The 17,304-nt window shown below is 40.3% G+C and overlaps 1 protein-coding gene across 5 annotated transcripts; it reads left to right on the forward strand.

Annotated features, from left to right (window-relative positions):
- The first annotated feature begins 285 nt into the window (after nt 1-285).
- Nucleotides 286-16,802, forward strand: Osgin2 (oxidative stress induced growth inhibitor family member 2). Of its 5 annotated transcripts, none has more exons than XM_085839463.1 (6): nt 286-338; nt 5,698-5,852; nt 7,573-7,709; nt 8,536-8,727; nt 12,097-12,188; nt 15,023-16,802. In XM_085839463.1, exons 1-6 carry the CDS (start codon nt 286-288, stop codon nt 16,053-16,055), a joined length of 1,662 nt encoding a protein of 553 aa, XP_085695589.1. In that variant the 3' UTR covers nt 16,056-16,802. The 5 variants fall into 5 exon arrangements, with proteins under 5 accessions (XP_085695589.1, XP_021015919.1, XP_085695587.1 ...); XM_021160260.3 differs by lacking the exon at nt 286-338 and adding an exon at nt 657-818 and having other exon boundaries at nt 15,023-16,109; XM_085839461.1 differs by lacking the exon at nt 286-338 and adding an exon at nt 837-989 and having other exon boundaries at nt 15,023-16,109.
- Nucleotides 16,803-17,304: the final 502 nt, after the last annotated feature.

Genomic DNA, 17,304 nt, shown 5'->3' on the forward strand with positions numbered 1-17,304 from the left:
GTCCACCCTCACCTTTTAACTTTGGATAAATACCAAGTAGGATGCACTCCCTATGCTGAATTGTCCTGACTGCCAATGGACTCAAAGACACCTGGAGAGACTCAAAACATCTTTTCTGGCCCTGTCCCTTTCCCCACATGTCTCTGCATGGCTGAGTGAGGCCTTGCAGAGTCCGGGGAATGGTGGAGCCGCGCTCTTTAAGAAGGGCGGCTGAACCCGGCCAGGGGGAGCGCCAGGCGAGCGGTCGGAGCACCTAAGGTTTATGGGAGTCTCTGGGTGGCCGCGATGCGGGGGCCGAGGCCAGACGCATCCGAGACAGTGCGAGGACGTGAGCTCAGGTAGGTTCTCGCGGCCGGACTTCCCTGAGACCCGCAGGGTCCGAGGTAGAAGCCTCCCCTCTTCGGCTCCGCAATCCCAAGAGCGGGCACCGAGAACGCAACCCAAGCCCCGAGCCTAGGCCTCGTGAGGACCCGGACCGCAGCGCCGTGGCTGTGCGCATCCCTTTCCGTGGACCCGCCCCTCGCCGCGACTCCACCAATCGACGGCCTCGTCCACGCGCCGCACCTGGTGGGCGGAGCCGCGCGTCGCCGTCGCAGCGCCCGGTCCCGCCCCCAGCGCGGCGCTCATCACTCGCTGCGCCGCCCTGCCGCCGGCGGGAGGAGCGGAAGCCGCTGGCCGGGGACAGACTCCCGCGCCTGTGAGCCCCGGTGCAGGCAGAGCGCGCGCCGGGACCAGCCCGCGGTCGGCCCTCCGGGAGGACGGCAGCCGCTCTCCATGCCTGTGTGGTGCTGCCGCTGCTCCCTGGCCGGTCATTTCAGGTGACTTTCCCCCCGGGATGGGTCGGAGCTGGCTCTGCAGCGTGTGCTCCTCGGCCGCCGCCCGCTGGGCCGGCGCTGCTCGGAGCTCCGTGGACCCCGCTCTTTTCTTGTCCCCTCTTCTTGTTCCTGGACCGCGCGGGTCACAGGACGGCGAGAGTGGCTAGGCCGGCGGTGAGTCGGTTACATGTAAATGGTAAATTTGAAAATCTGTGAAGAGCCTCCTTTGAATTTTTGATCTTTTAAAAATCTAATAACATAAGTTACTGGCTTGAAGGGAAGTGGAGAAGAATGTGTCATGTAGTGACAGTGGGTCGTGACTTACTAAGGTATGAGTGATGTAAAGCCACGTTAGAATGGAGAAATTTGGAAAGTGGCAGTTTTATACTCAAATTATGATGAAAGTTTCTTTCGGTGAGAAAAACAATAGTTTTAAAGATGAATGAACGTATGTTCTAGATCCAGAACAATTGACCAACACTTCGGGGAATTACAGAAAAAGATCAAAAGTACAAGAAACTGGATGGGATGAAATGTTACGTTTAGTAAGGACTCCAGGACCTGGCTTTTCATGTATGAATGTTACAGAATAAACTGATAAAGACTTGTTTAATAGAGGCTCATAGAATTTAGGTGAACCATTAACTTGGGTGGAAAGGATATTAATATCATTTCTAAAAATACTAACATTGCTTTCTTTACTAATGTGAGCCACGTCACAGTATTTGTGACTGTCATCAATACAAATCACAGAGCTTATTTTATGTGATATAGATAAATGTTGTGTGTATTTAGTAACCTTCACAGAAGAGGTTGAAAAAGAATGTGAGATGCAGAGAAAGCAGACTCCTGCTGTAATAGCAACGACCTAGGTCTGCCCAACCTTTTGAGTTTGTAAGGAGACTTTAAATTCTAGATCTAAAAAAGTTTTATGCCAAAGACTGCTGGATACTATGTTCTAGACAGATTGTGTGTACTTACACACTATCCACTTTGAGTATTATAAAAAGCAGGTTGGAGTGAAAATTTGAAGCCTCTTGGGAAGCTATTTCTTTTAGAAAATAACCCTCTGAAAGTCTCCTGACACCTTTGGGGTACTGTTGAGTGGTAAGGGGAGAGCTTGGAATTCTAACTCTGAGCCTATGTGGTAAATACCATCCATCCTCTTATCTCTGTGCAAAGTCATTTAGGGGAGGGAGTGAAAAGTATTTGCTACAGTTTAGTGTTGGGAGAGAAGAAACCCTGTTTGCTACATTATTATAGTTAAATGTATCATCATTAGAAGACTACTTAAGAGTCATATACTGCTTCCTTGTCTTCCATCATTCATTCAGCAGCCTCAAGTAGCATTCATGTGTGAGTGCATCTCCATAAATGTTGGCCAGGCTGATGTCCAGATGGGAAATGCCTACTGGCAGCTCTACTGCCAGGAAAATGGCATCTAACCTGATGGCCATATGCCAAGTGACATGATCATTGGGGAAGAGATGACTCTTTGAGGACCTCCTTCAGTGAGACAGGCACTAGCAAGCATGTGCCTTGGGCAGTGATCATAGACCTGGAATGCATAGCTATCGATGAATTGCACACTGGTACCTACTGCCAGCTTTTCTACCCTGAGCAGCTCAGCTCATCACAGGCAAGGAAGATGCTGCCTATAACTGTGCCTCTGGCAACTACACCATTGGCAAGGATATCATTAATCTTGTCTTGACAGAACTCTCAAACTGGCTGACCAGTGTACAGATCTTCAGGGTTTCTCCGTTTTCCATGGCTTTGGCAGGGGATCAGGCTGTGAGTTCATCTCCCTGCTGATGGAGTGGCTCTCTATTGGTTATGAAAAGAAGTTGAAGCTGGAGTTCTACATTACTCAACCCCCCAAAGTTTTCACTGCTGTAGTTGAGCCCTACAATTCCATCCTCACCACCCACACCACCCTGGATGGAGCACACTGATTGTACCTTCATGGTAGATAATGGGGCCATCTGTGACATCTGTTATAGAAATCTCAACATTGAACACCCAATTTACACTAACTTAAATAGGATGATAGGTCAGACTGTCTTCTGTCACTGCTTCCCTCAGATTTGATGGGACCTTGAATGTTGACCTGACAGAATTCCAGACCAATCTTGTGCCCTGTCCTGGAATCTACATCCTCTGACCACTATGCTCCTACCATTTTTGCTTAGAAAGCCTACTACAAGAATTTTTTTATAGCAGAGATGACCAATGTCTGCTTTTAGTCAGCCAACTAGATAGTGATTCGTTGGCATCGTAAATACATGGCCTATTGTACGGCAGAGATGTGGTCCCCAAAGATGTCAGTGCTGCCATTACCATTAAGACCAAGTGTACCATCCAGTTTGTGGACTCGTGCCCCACTCACTTTTAAGATTGGCATTAGTTACCAGCCCCCCACAGTGTATCTGGCCAACAGAGCTGTGTTTATGCTTAGCAACACCACAGCCATTGCTGAGGCCTGGGCTTGCCTAGATCACAAGTTTGATCTTACAAATGCAGAGCATGCCTTCATGTAGTGTTATGTTGGTGAGGGCATGGAGGAGGGGGAGTTCTCGGAGGCCCATGAGGATATGGCTGCCCTAGAGAAGGATTATGAGGAAATTGGTGTGGATTCTGTTGAGGAGAGAGGGTGAGGAAGAAGCTGAATACTAAATTAAATTTCACAAAGATGCAACTTTTACAAGGAGGTTTATTCTGTTTCAACTGAGAATGTTGTGGTCTGGGCTTACAGTTACTGACTTTAAACATGAATAATACAAGCTGTCCATTTCACTGATGGGTTTTAAATAAAATATTCCATCTTAAAAACAAAGCAAAACAAAACAAATAGAAATCTAATAATACTAGTTGCTATTAAGGCAGATTTTTTGTTTTGTTTTGTTTTAAGAGCCAGGAAAGGTTGGTGTCTCTTAACAACTTTGTATTACTCTGTGGTAGTGTATTGTATACTTAATGTAACTTTGTACTGTCCTAGGGTAGAGCATTAGATAGTGTAGCGTTGTACTATCCTGGGTAGTGTATTGTATGGTCAATGTAACTTTGTACTACCTGGGGTAGCCTATTAAGTTCTCTAAATGAACAGAACTGATGGAATGGTTATTAAAGGAATGTAGTAGATTGGCTTACATGGTCCAGCTAGTTCAACAAAGGCTGTTTCAGGCTGGATAAGTGGAGGATCTGATAACTGCTCAGTCCATGGAGCTGGATATCTCAGCACTCCCAGGCTGGGACTGGAGTCCTGGAAGATTCTGGAGAACCGCCACTGCTGGTGTCTATGGTGAACACCCTGAAGGGGCTGGTTCTTTTATTTCATTTTATTTTTTTTTAAGATTCATTTATTTATTATATTTAAGTACACTGTAGCTGTCTTCAGACACCCCAGAAGAGGGCATCCGATCTCATTACGGATGATTGTGAGCCATTATGTGGTTTCTGGGATTTGAACTCAGGACCTTTGGAAGAGCAGTCAGTGCTCTTAACCACTGAGCATCTCTCCAGCCCGAAGAAGCTGGTTCTAAGATCAGTGAAGGAATGTTTCAGCAACAGGATAGTAGAGGAACTTGCCAGCAAAATGAAGACAAACAGGGTAGAAAGCAAATTTCCTTCCATGTTCTTTTATCAGGTCTTCTAGTAGAAGGTGTGGCCTACAATTAAGATACGTTTTCATGCTTCAAATAATCTGATCTAGAAAATTCCTCAGACTAAGTCACATTGACAATAGAAATGAGCTATCAAAGGCAGGATGGAGCCTCTCTCTCAAGGTTCCATTTATCAGCCCTCTGGGATAAACAATTTCGCCTTAGTCCTGTGAAATAACATCTGTCATTTAGAAAGTCCTAATAAACACAGCTAATATGTACGGTATTAACCCTTCCAGACATTGAAATTGTTGATGAGAGATGAAAGGTAATTTGAGGATTCTGTTTTGAAGTAATCTAAAAATAACAGTATTAATTGAGTTCAGAGGATACTACAGTTTTTGACTGAATGACAGAATACTGAAACTAGTTTCTAGAGATGCAGTTGGTAAATAAGGATTGGAAGTCAACATTAAGGTCTTATTTCTTTTATGCAAAAGGACCAGTGTTTGTGCTTTTTGTGTCCTTAAAATGTCTGACACTATTTATGACTAGATCTGTGTGTAAAAAAATTTTTTTTCCTGAAGAGAGTTTCTCTGTGTAGCCCAGGCTGTCCTAGAACTCACTCTGTGGTACACCAGGCTCACTTCAAACTCAGAGATCCATCTGTCTCTGCCTCCTGACTGCTGGGATTAAAGATGTGCATCATCAGCTCCTGGCTGAGGAAAAAAAAAAAAAGTAGAGAGGAAACAAGTTCTTCTTAGGCACCCCAAAAGAACTACAAAATCTCATCTGTCATTGTCTTTGAAGAAGCTATGTGTTTGTGTGCGTGTGCGCGGGGACGCACAATGCACTTAGAAACTATCCACTATATTTTCTAGATGAAGTCACTCTTTTTTATTTTCCCGAGACAAGATTTCTCTCACTGACCTTAAGCTTGCTAAGAAGACTGGACGGGCTGGCTATTGAGCTCCAGGGAGTGGACATAGTGATTAGTCTTTTTGTGTGGTTTCTGGTGACTGAACTCAGGTCCTGATGCAGGCAGGTACTCTACCAACTGAGCTACTTCCCTAGCCCTGAAAACAGTTTACTCAGTAGTTAATGTGCTTTTAAGATATTAATATAAGATAAATAGCTACTTCAGACTCGTGGACTTACATGATATACAATTGAAAGCATTATGCAACTCATGAATATTTTATTGCCTACATACAATATAAGAATGAATTGGATTTTATAAAACCTATATTAACTATACTTTCACCTTTTTTTTTTTAAAGAGACTATAGTGACTCTGAAACTGAAGGAGAGATTTTTAATTCTTTTGTGCAATATTTTGGTGACAATTTGGGGCCAAAAGTTAAAGGGATGCCATTAGTTGAAGAAACGTCTTTACTTGAAGATTCATCAGTGACTTTGCCTATGGTAATAATTGGTAAGTTATTATACTTTGTTTCTTTTTCTTTTTTCTTTTTAAAGATTTACTTATTTATTATATGTAACTATGCTATAGCTGTTTTCAGACACACCAGAAGAGGGCATCCGATCTCATTACAGATGGTTGTGAGTTACCATGTGGTTGCTGGGATTTGAACTCAGGACCTTTGGAAGAGCAGTTAGTACTCTCAACCACTGAGCCAACTCTCCAGCCCCTATATTTTGTTTCTTAAAGCTAGTTACTGCTCTTATTGCTTCTGTAATTCTAAGGTTCTTCCATTCTATTGAAAAGGCTCCACTTATTAAAATAGTAGCAGTTTGAATGCTCCCAGCTCAAACGATTGGTATGTATCTAAGGTGATGTATATGTTACCTTGATCTGATCATTATTGTATATGTGCATTAAAATGCCACACTTTGCCTCACAAATATGTACAACTACTATGTGCTAATTAGTAAGTATCTTTAAAGGACAAAAATAAAAGGAGACGCTTCTGTGAATGGAGGCAGGTAATAAAGGACAGAATTATAATGAAGTTTTAAGGTGTTAGATATGTTGAAGTAACCATTCAGGTCTTTGGAGAAAGATTGGCTTATATGATTACAGAGTCAATTTGGGATGTAATAGCTTTTCACTGAATTACTGATGATAGATATTAAGATGACCATTGTTATTAGAGTTCTGTGCAGGTTACTCTGTGTATATTATTATTGTATTTGAACCCTATAGCTCTGTTGTATTGACTAGGCACGTGTAGACAGACTTAAAACTAAATGACAACTGTAAGTTAGTAACTTGAGCCATTTATTATAGTGTTTTGCAGTAAGATTTATAATTCCCTAAATTATAATAACCATTTGTATCCTTTGTATCACCTCAACAGATAGGTTATACAGCTACTAAAATTCAACAATTGAGATTTTTAAAACTGTGGATAATTAGATTTATTTAACTACCTGCCATTTATATTTTCCATCTAATACTCAAGCTTGAGGAAGACAGGCAAGACATGTTTTAAGACTGCATTGTGGTGGCTATTTGCCTTTCTAATTGCCTTTCTTGAATTGTTTATTGGAATTGCATTAAGTTTACAAATCAGGTTAAGAACAACTAGCAATAATGTTTCGTCTTCCTATCTCTGAAGACGGAGTATCCTCCTATCTATGTGGGCTTTTTAACATTTATTTCTTTAGCCAGAATTGCTCTTCTTTATGGATATAACCGTATGAATTGGTTTTAAAATATCTTTAAGGTTCTTTTTTTACACATTTATTTTGTTTGTATACTGACTTAATGCGTATGAGTATGTGTGTGTGTATGCCACAGTACATGTGTGGAGGTCAGAGGACAATTTGCAAAAATTGCTTCTCCTTCCAGTGTCAGTTCCAGACATTTTACTCAGATTGCTAAGAACGGTGGCAAGTGTATTTACCTGCTGAGCTGTCTATCCTGCTATTGGCTAATTTTTGATTCCACATCAATTATAATAAAGAAGTAGCTTACGAAAATATGTATTTCTCAAGAACAGGTCATCCTAGACAGCTAGTTTGGAAATCAGTAGCATAGAGTGGAAGCTTTAAGTAGATAAGATTCTGAAAAAGAGAAGGCAGAGGTCAGCTATGAGTGCCAGGTTTTAGTTGATGGGAGGAGGAGCAGAAAGGGGAAGCCAGCCAATAAGCAGACCAACTTACATCACTTTGCTTTTTAAAAAAAATAGGAAATGGACCTTCAGGAATATGCCTTTCGTATATGCTGTCAGGCTACAGACCGTATTTATCATCGGAAGCAATACATCCAAATACAATCTTACATAGTAAACTAGAAGAAGCAAGACATCTCTCCATTGTGGATCAGGTATTCTTTGTTACATGTTTTATAAAACATTTTAATGCTGAAATGATTAACTTTATTTATGTATTTCTTTGTTGTAAATCCTTCATTCTAAATAATGCATTTAGTTTTATAAATACATTCTGATGTTGTATTAAACTATACTGAAGTTTTGAGCAAAAATTTCTAGTTTCCTAGTAGAGCTTTAAAAAATTTTATATGGCTTTGAGTGCATGTTGATATGAGAACATGAGTGTGTGCATGTGTGTAGGCTGCACGTTAACTTGGGTGTTGTTTCTCAGGAACTGTCTATAATGGTTTTTGAAATGAGGTTTCTGGTAGGTAGGCCTTAATCTCCCCTCAGCTAGGCTGCCTAGCCAGTGATCTGGAGAAGTCTCCCATCTTCACCTCCACGTTGCTGTGATTATAGGCATGGGCCACCATGCCTGGCTTTTAAAATGTGGTTCTAGTGATGAGACTCGGGTCGTCATGCTTGTGAGGAAAGCATGCTCTTGACTGAGCCGTCTTTGCTGCCCTACTGGTGAGGGCTTAGTGTGTGCTCTATGCTGAAATCCATTTGGGAAGAGCTACTTTTTACATCCCAGTTGACATCTGTATGCCAAAGGCATCTTCAACACCCATAAGGATTTTTAATTAAAAAGCAAAAAGCCTTTTTTTTTAGATCTAAACCTTGCCTACATTTATTTTGCTGAGGAATCTAGTATGAATGAACTCAAGGAAAATACATGTTCTCTAACTCGCTCTTAGAGGCTGCTGAGTTGGCATGTCCTTCATCAACGTAGTTGTCTTGTTTTTTTTCAAACTCACATTTTTTTTTCCTTTGGTTCAGGACTTAGAATACCTGTCTGAGGGTCTTGAGGGGCGATCGTCCAATCCAGTGGCAGTCCTTTTTGACACCCTTCTTCACCCAGATGCTGACTTCGGATATGAGTCCCCATCCATTCTGCACTGGAAATTGGAACAACATCATTATATCCCTCACTTAGTTCTTGGTAAGGGCCCGCCTGGTGGGGCATGGCATGTAAGTATATATTTGCATTTTAGTGTATATTAAGGGATTTATTATATATTGCTCTAATAAAACCAACTTGATTTTTGTTTTATTTTGTTTTCAAGATAGGATTTCTCTGCATAGCCCTTGCTGTCCTAGATTTCACTTTATAGATCAGGCTGGCCTCAAACTCAGAGTTCCACCTGCCTCTGGTCCTAGGTTTGAGATTAAAGGCATATGCCACCATATGGGCTTCCAGCTTGATTCTACTTTTTTTGGGGGGGGGGGGGGGCGGGCGTAAGGGGTTGTTTTGTTTGTTTGGTTTTCAAGGCAGTGCTTCTCTGTATATCTGACTGTACTAGAAACTCATTTTGTAGACCAGTCTGGCCTTGATTTCAGAGTTCCATCTGCCTTGCCTTAAGTGCTGGTACTAAAGGTGTGCACCAACATGAACATTTTATTTCTGTGTTTTGTTAAGCATACATTAGCTATAGGTAGTTAAGCCAGATTTTTATTAATGTTGTAGTCTTTGAATAAGCATATCTATACTAACCTATACAAATTGTATAGAAAAAAAGAGAACACTTTTCATAGTAAATAAAATTTCAATAATTTAAAGCTTAGAGAAGTCTCGCAGGGTAATTTAAAAATCAGTATCTTATTTCCATGTATTTTCTTTCTCTTTTTGTAATAGATATATTTATATCTTTTTTCTGTGTATAAGTGTTCTGTCTGCATGTATGTCAGTGCACTGTATGGATGCTTGGTGCCTACAGAAATTAGAAGAGGGCTACTTCAGATGCTCTGAACTGGTATTACTGATTGTTGTGAGCTGCCATGTAGGTGCTGGGAATCAAACCCTGCTCCTCTAGACGAGTTTGTGCTCTGAACCACTGAGCCATGTCTCTAGCCCGTATTTCCATGTATTGTTTTAAGATTTTAAAGAAAAAAATATTGTAAATGAAAGGTTTAATTTGAACAAAAGACATTTCTCCCTGATTCAGAGCCTGTAAAGTCTACGTTTGAACTTCATTTAATGACTGTTTAGTGTCTGTAGCAGCAAAGAGACACATGACCAAGGCAATTCTATAAAAGAAAGCATTTAATTGAGGCTTGCTTACAGTTTCGGCGGTTTCCTACATTATTATTGTGGTGAGGAGCGTGGTGGCGTGGAGGCAGAGTGCAGAAGAAAAGGCTGAGATCTACATTCATGCCCAGGAGGCAGGAAGAGAGAGTGAGTGAGTGACAGTGGCCCAGCCAGGGCTTTAAAACCTCCAGCCCACTCTCAGCTACATACCTCCTCCAAGGCCACATATCCCAATCCTTCCAAATAGTTAAAACCACTGCTGACTAAGGATGTATATGAGCCTATGGGGCCATTCTCACTCAAACTCACAGAGGTTTTCTTTCCTACATGTAACCGTTTGCCCTGTGCTGCTTCGCTTGCCCTGCAAACCTTGCTGTTTGCTGAAGATGCGATGAAATCTTCCAGCAGTGAACAGTATATGAAAATCTGCTTGTAGAGCTGCCTAGCAGGGAAACTTATTTATGCTTAGTACACACACACACACACACACACACACACACACACACACTAGTTTTTTAAAGTCCTGGCTGTTCTGGAACTCCCTCTGTAGACCAGGCTAGATAGATAGGCATTGATAGATATATTTTTAATCTCCTAGGCTGGCCCTAAACTCCAAGTGTAACAAATATGACTTTGAACTTCTGCTCTTCCTACCTTTACCTCCCAGATGTTGGAATTTCAGATGTGTCCCACTATGCCTAATTCATGAGGCCCTAGGGACAAAGCTCTGCATGCTAAGCAAGTATTCTGTCAACCAGACTAAAGCCCCAATCCCTTCAGAGATTGTGTGTCTGTGCGTGTATACAAGCAAGTGTTGTGTGTGTGATGTGTGATGTGTGTGTGTGATGTGTGTGTGTGTGTGTGATGTGTGTGTGTGTGTGTGTAAGAGTAAGCATCTGTGTCTCAAGTTCACGCTTATTCACCGTGTATCACATCCTTAGGATAAAACTGTCATAATCACAGAAGCACAGAATTGCGTAAGGCTTGGGTGTGCAGACACAATCTGATTCAGTAGAAGATTCTAAAGGCTCGGAGATAGTCTAAGAAGCTGTGGGAGACTTGACATGTTTAGAAATGTGCAACCTTGGAGTAGCCCAGACTTACAGAATACGTCATTTCTTACCCAGGGTTTAGTTTCTTTGAATTCCTGAATGAAACTGATGATGTTGTTCGTTATTCATCTGTCACATCGGTTTTTATTTTGCCTGGAATAGTTTCCCTTCCTAATGACACACTCCTCAAAACCCACTTGCATCTTTGAAGAAGTACCATTTCACAGACACTTGGACAATACTTGTGTCACATCGACCCCTTTCTGAATACTGCTGTCCCAGTGACAGCATGCTTAATAGATCAGATGGTCAAGTCAAGACTGGCATATATGACACCATGTGTTAAAAAATGACATGAGTAAATGTACTCAACTCTTACGCAGAGATGCATGGGACCCCGCCTGAAAAGTTTTGTCAGTGAGTGAATAAAAACCACTATAATATGTCCATTCTCAGTGCTGGGCTGTGAGAACAGAGGCATTGTCTAGAGTGCTGCTGAGATTGGTGGGGATGACGTAGGCCCTTGGCACTTAGCTCTTTTCTCTGTTTTGAGGGGAGCACAAGTAGCTTGAGAGGCTTATTTCTTTGATGGTAACATTAACCCCAATGCTGAGTCTGTTTCTCAGGCAACCACTGCTTATTTTCTATTTTTAGAAAGTGATTATGTTGTATTTAGCCTAGTCCAGATTTCAGAATTATAATTGATAGAGAAAAGCTGTTTTCCAATTTTTAAAAAATCTGTAAGGAAAAAAAAAAAAACGAAACAACAAAAAAAACACCATATTGAAAAAAACCAAAATTTTGGAAATTAGTGAACATTTTTCTTTTCTTTAAGAAATAAAAATGCTGATATGTTCGTTAACATGTAGATCTTAATTATAGATCACAGGCCAAAACTAGTGCTGTGATTTGTCTCAAAAATGTATGACTGTAAGTCATTTCAAACGGTGAAATACATGAAAGTTTTATTAGAATGGAATTTCCGAGGAAATACACTACAAATGAGAGAACGGAAGATGCTTGTATTTCTGAAGATGGGGTAACTCACTTAGTAGGATTACCTCTGGGTGCATGTATTTTCCTATTGTGTGATTGTTATTCTTCATGCCTGAAACTAAAATCCATAGTTTATATACCACTGTTTCTCTTGGACTCTTGTGAACATGTTTTATATAATCCAAATCTGTATATAAGTAAGATGTGCTTGCTTTCAAAAGGTAATACTGCTTCATTGTGCTTTTTTCAACTGTTTTAAACTAGAATATGGAAGGTTCTATGTTGACAATCAGCTTTGGAAATTGGATGGAGCTTCCTGGACTTCAATTTAAAGACTGGATATCTAGCAAACGAAGGTAAAGATCTATCTATATTAAAGTTTTTGGACGTATGAAAAAGGGACTGTTGAGAAATGTTCACAGTACCTGCGAATCCTGTGTTACACAAATAGAAATACACTTGCTAAATAAAACTCGTGTGAAGCAGTGATTATGAGCTAGTTTCCATTTAGGATGCTATAAAGCTGTGTGTACATAAAGGACTGTTTGCAGGGCCTTCCTGTTTATATTAACCTTATTAAACAGGATTTATATTTCATATTCAATTAGTTACTTTCTCATCTACCTATGCATTATTTCCCAAATGTGTCAGTTTTTCAATGAGGATGTGGCTTTATTTACTTATACTATGTATACTAAGTGTCTATATGCCTAAGATGGTTGGTTGGTTGGTTGGTTTGTATTGTTTGATTTGGTTTGGTTTAGTTTTGGCTTTTTTTTTTTTTTTTTTTTTTTGACAGAGACTCTTTACATAGCCTTGGCAGCTCTAGAACTCACTGTGAAGATCAGGCTGGCCTTGAACTCACAGAGATCTGTCTGCCTCTGCCAGGATTATTAAATCTGCTGGAATTAAAGGTGCATACCACCACACCCAGCACAGTGTTTATTTTTGAAGGGTAATAATACACTTACTATGATTTGTCACTTAAAATGATAAACTAAAACATGGACATGAAGGTCAATATTTAATTATTAGTACCTTAAGTAGGACTGAGTAATTTCTCATTGGAAGAATACAGGTCTTATTTTGGGGGAAGGTATATAAAATTCAAAAGGAGAAATGTAAAAATCCCTATCATTTTCAGGTTCATGTACAAACCAGATTTGAATAACTAATTACAGAGAATCTAATTTTACCACTAATGGCAGTATGTCAAAGCAGGAACTTAATCTTTGAATAGAGATGAAGTTTGTGTAATTGACATCATGCTAGGTAGCAACCATGTTTAATCCATAGAAATTTTCCTTAATTTTAAAAGATTTAAGAACATCAGTCTTAGATCTAGATCATCCTGGTGGTGCGCACAGTTAATCCCAGCATTTAGGAGATTGAGGCAGGCAGGTGGATCTCTGATGATTCATTTATTTGTATTTTATGTGCATTGGTGTTTTATCTACATATGTTGGTGTGAGGGTGTCCTCCTGGAACTAGAGTTATGGACAGTTGTGAACTGTCATGTAATGCAGAGTCTTCTGGACTCTGAGCATCAGTACTCCACTGCTAAGCCATTTCTTCAGCCCCAGATCTTCCTTCCTTCTGTCTTACTCTTTCTTATTCTCGGTCCTTTTTTCTCTTCTCTTCTCTTCTCTTCTCTTCTCTTCTCTTCTCTTCTCTTCTCTTCTCTTCTCTTCTCTTCTCTTCTCTTCTCTTCTCTTCCTTCTCTCCCTCCCTTCCTTTCTTTCTTTCTTTCTTTCTTTCTTTCTTTCTTTCTTTCTTTCTTTCTTTCTTTCTTTCTTTCTTTCTTTCTTGTATTTTGTTTGTTTGTTTGTTTTTGAGACAGAGTTTCTCTGTAGTCCTAGCTGACTTGGAACTTACTCTGTACACCAGGCTGGCCTTGAACTCACAGAGCTCTGCCTGCCTCTGCCTCCTGAGTGCTAGGATTAAGGCGTACACTAGCACCACTGTGCACTTGCCGCTTTTACAGAGGACCCAGGTTCAGTTCCCAACACATGGTGGTGGCTCACGACCACCCATTATTCCAGTAACAGGGAATGCAAAACCCTTCTGGGATGTTCATTTGCATCAGACCTGTATGTGCTACACATAGGTCCACCAGGAGAAAGACTCATACATGCATAATAAGTAAGTGGAACCAAAAGCTAAATCTTGAAACATGAAGAGGTTGAAAATTAAAGTTGCACAATCCGTCACATTGTTTGAGTTCATTTGGTAAGCAAGCAAAATAAATAGTTCAGCATATTCTTGGATTTGTTAAAGGGAAAGGTTTTCCTTGTTTTTTTTTTTTTTTTCTAAAAAGAAGCATAGATCTTTTTAATCAGAGAATTAAAGATATGTGCCTTAACTGTTGATTGTTGAGTCACATGTCCAGCCCATTAACAAATAGTAATTTGTTAATGATGTCATTTACGTAATTAGTTGTAAGATAAAATAGTCTGATTTTCAAATGTCTACATTTTAACCCATTTACTAATTGACAGTTTATCAAGCAGCCCCCAGTCACATGGTTTTTGATCCTGTAAAGAGTTTTGTTTCTTCTCATTTATACATTCATACATGATTTTATGAATTTATGTACTCATTTAAAATCTAGCAGCTATAAATGAGAGAAAACATTTGTTTTTTCAGATTGGCCAAATTCACTTAATATGGTTCTCTCTGGCACATCCGTTTTCCTGTTGCATGACTTTTTACTCATGTCTGGGGAGGGAGAGCCAGTGTTTTTCTATGCTGTGTTTTCTTTACCTGGACACTGAACTTGGTTCCAGAGCTTGGCTGTTGATTAGTGCTGTAGTAAGTATTGATGTGCCAGTATCTGTGATATGTTGACTTGAAACCCTTTGGGTAAATACCCATGCATAGTAAAACAGTATCATAGAAGAGCTGGTGTTCAGGTTTTGAGGACTCTCCACACAGATCTGCGATGTGACAAGACCAGTTTGAATTCTTTACAGCAACGCTCCCCTTTACCCACATCCTTAGTAGCATTTGTTTTGTGCTTTGCTAATGACTGCCAGTCTGACTAGGATAAGAAAGCATAAAAATAATTTTTATAAAACATGAGGACAATTTATAACTAACACAATTGTGGGAAAAACTAAGATATAGAAGCTTAGCAGATGAGAAAGTAATCAAGTGCTTCTCATAGGGTATTTCCCTTTTCGTATTACAGGAACTTAAAGGGGGACCGTGTCATGCCGGAGGAAATTGCTCGCTACTACAAGCACTACGTAAAGGTCATGGGCCTTCAGAAGAATTTCCGAGAGAATACTTACATAACCTCTGTATCAAGACTCTATAGAGACCAAGGTGATAATGGTAGTCAAGACAGAGATATTTCCACAAAGCATTTACAGAACCAGAAGTCAAAATTTATCAAGAGGAACTGGGAAATCCGAGGCTATCAGCGAATAGCAGGTGGTTCTCATGTTCCCTTTTGCCTCTTTGCTGAGAATGTAGCTCTTGCAACTGGGACTTTGGATTCTCCTGCCCATCTGGAAGTTGAAGGGGAAGAGTTTCCTTTTGTCTTTCATTCGATGCCTGAGTTTGGAGCTGCTATAAACAAAGGGAAGCTGTGTGGCAGAGTGGACCCAGTGCTGATTGTAGGTTCCGGCCTTACTGCCGCTGATGCAGTGCTCTGTGCCTATAACAATAATATCCCTGTGATCCACGTGTTTCGCAGACGAGTAACTGATCCAAGTTTAATTTTCAAACAGCTTCCCAAAAAGCTGTATCCTGAGTACCACAAAGTCTACCATATGATGTGCAGTCAGTCCTACTCTGCAGACTCAGGTCCTCTGTCTGATTATACCAGCTTTCCTGAGCACCGTGTGCTTTCCTTTAAGGCAGACATGAAATGCATTCTTCAAAGTGTCTCTGGATTGAAGAAAATATTTAAGCTGTCTGCAGCTGTAATCTTGATAGGTTCTCATCCTAACCTATCTTTTCTGAAGGAACAAGGGTGTTACCTAGGCCGTAACTCAAGCCAGCCAATTACATGCAAGGGTAACCCAGTGGAGGTTGATGCATACACCTATGAATGTGTTAAAGAAGCCAACCTTTTTGCTTTGGGCCCTTTGGTTGGAGATAATTTCGTTCGATTCTTAAAGGGAGGGGCATTGGGTGTTACTCGCTGTTTGGCTACAAGACAGAAGAAAAAGCAGCATTTGTTTGTTCAAAGAGGAGGAGGAGATGGGGTAGCTTAAAGTTCACAAGGAATTTAAATGGACACTTTACTATTAAAGATTTTTTTAACAGTGGTTTGCAGTGTATTGGCTTGAATTAACTGGGAGAGCCTCCAGCTGTCACTCTTCAAAAGTTAGCAAAGCTTGGTATCCCAAGTTGTATTCAAGTGTGTCGAAGGTGTCACTCTCAGATAAACCCAAACACTGCCAACTTGGTATAATCAATGCTTTCATTTAACTAGAACATTCTTTTCTAACTTGGCATTTATAAAGCTAGTTATTCAGACAGAAATCATACTTAATTCATACTGGGTCACCTTACTGCTTGAGATGGTCCAAGGGACAACAGCATAAGCTTCCTCTGTAGCTCATTAGGCATTTAGACTTAACTGCTCTTACACAGATCTCCAAGGGTTATATGTGTAGTCATTGACGTTTGAAGTCCACTGGTCTGAATGAAAATGGGCTATAAATACGTTTGGGTAGGATCGGAGGAAGCATTTGCAACTCAGGTTTTATTTATTTTGAAACTATCAGTTATATAAACCTAATTTATTATCAAATATGATGGTCTTTAAAAATATTTTTACAAGTTGAAATTTTGACAGATAGGTACTTGATATCTTTAACATCTCATAATTTAATATTTCAACAATGCTGACATCCAAGAACCCACTAAGATACTTTTTAGAGATTTATTCTGTTTAGCCATCATAACAGCTAATGAATCTGATTTGTAATTCAATAAATTGTGGATGGAACTACTTACCCTTGTGTGAACACTGAGTTAATTTCTATTAATGACACATGATTTGGGGCACGGTTACTGTTTGGGTATTGGCAGAATTATTAAAGGTTAATGTGGAAAATCAGATTGTGCCCTTTCCCATTCTCAAAGTGATTATTTTGAGATCTGTAACAGTGTTCATTCATAGGAAATGATACCACAGCCCACAGTGGTTATTAGATTTATCTCCTCTAATAGTCTCAATTGCATTTCCCTAGAAACTGTGAAATGTGTTACTGCTAAACAAAGTCTTCCAGGGTTCTTGGGAAATTGAACTTTTCAAAGTTTTTTTCCCCCTTGGTGGTGGTGGGGGGTGTATAATTTTATCTAGAATGTGCTCACTGAACTTCCGTTTGCAGTTCCTTAAGTGGACAACCTGCTGTGGCGTGTCGTCACTTAGATTCTAAGTGCTCATGGCTCACTGCCAGTGCTGTTTAGTCTGCTGATAGCTAACACACCTCCCGGTTACTCCTGACAACCATT

This window comes from Mus caroli, unplaced genomic scaffold (genome assembly GCF_978045245.1).
Source record: "Mus caroli unplaced genomic scaffold, Mus_caroli_1 scaffold_6, whole genome shotgun sequence".
Classification (NCBI taxonomy): Eukaryota; Metazoa; Chordata; class Mammalia; order Rodentia; family Muridae; genus Mus; species Mus caroli.

Coding starts and splice junctions, on each gene's coding strand:
- Osgin2 (XM_085839463.1), top strand. CDS start 286: ATGCGGGGGCCGAGGCCAGACGCATCCGAGACAGTGCGAGGACGTGAG. Junction 7,710..8,535: donor ATCTCTCCATTGTGGATCAG/GTATTCTTTGTT, acceptor CCTTTGGTTCAG/GACTTAGAATACCTGTCTGA. Junction 12,189..15,022: donor TGGATATCTAGCAAACGAAG/GTAAAGATCTAT, acceptor TTCGTATTACAG/GAACTTAAAGGGGGACCGTG.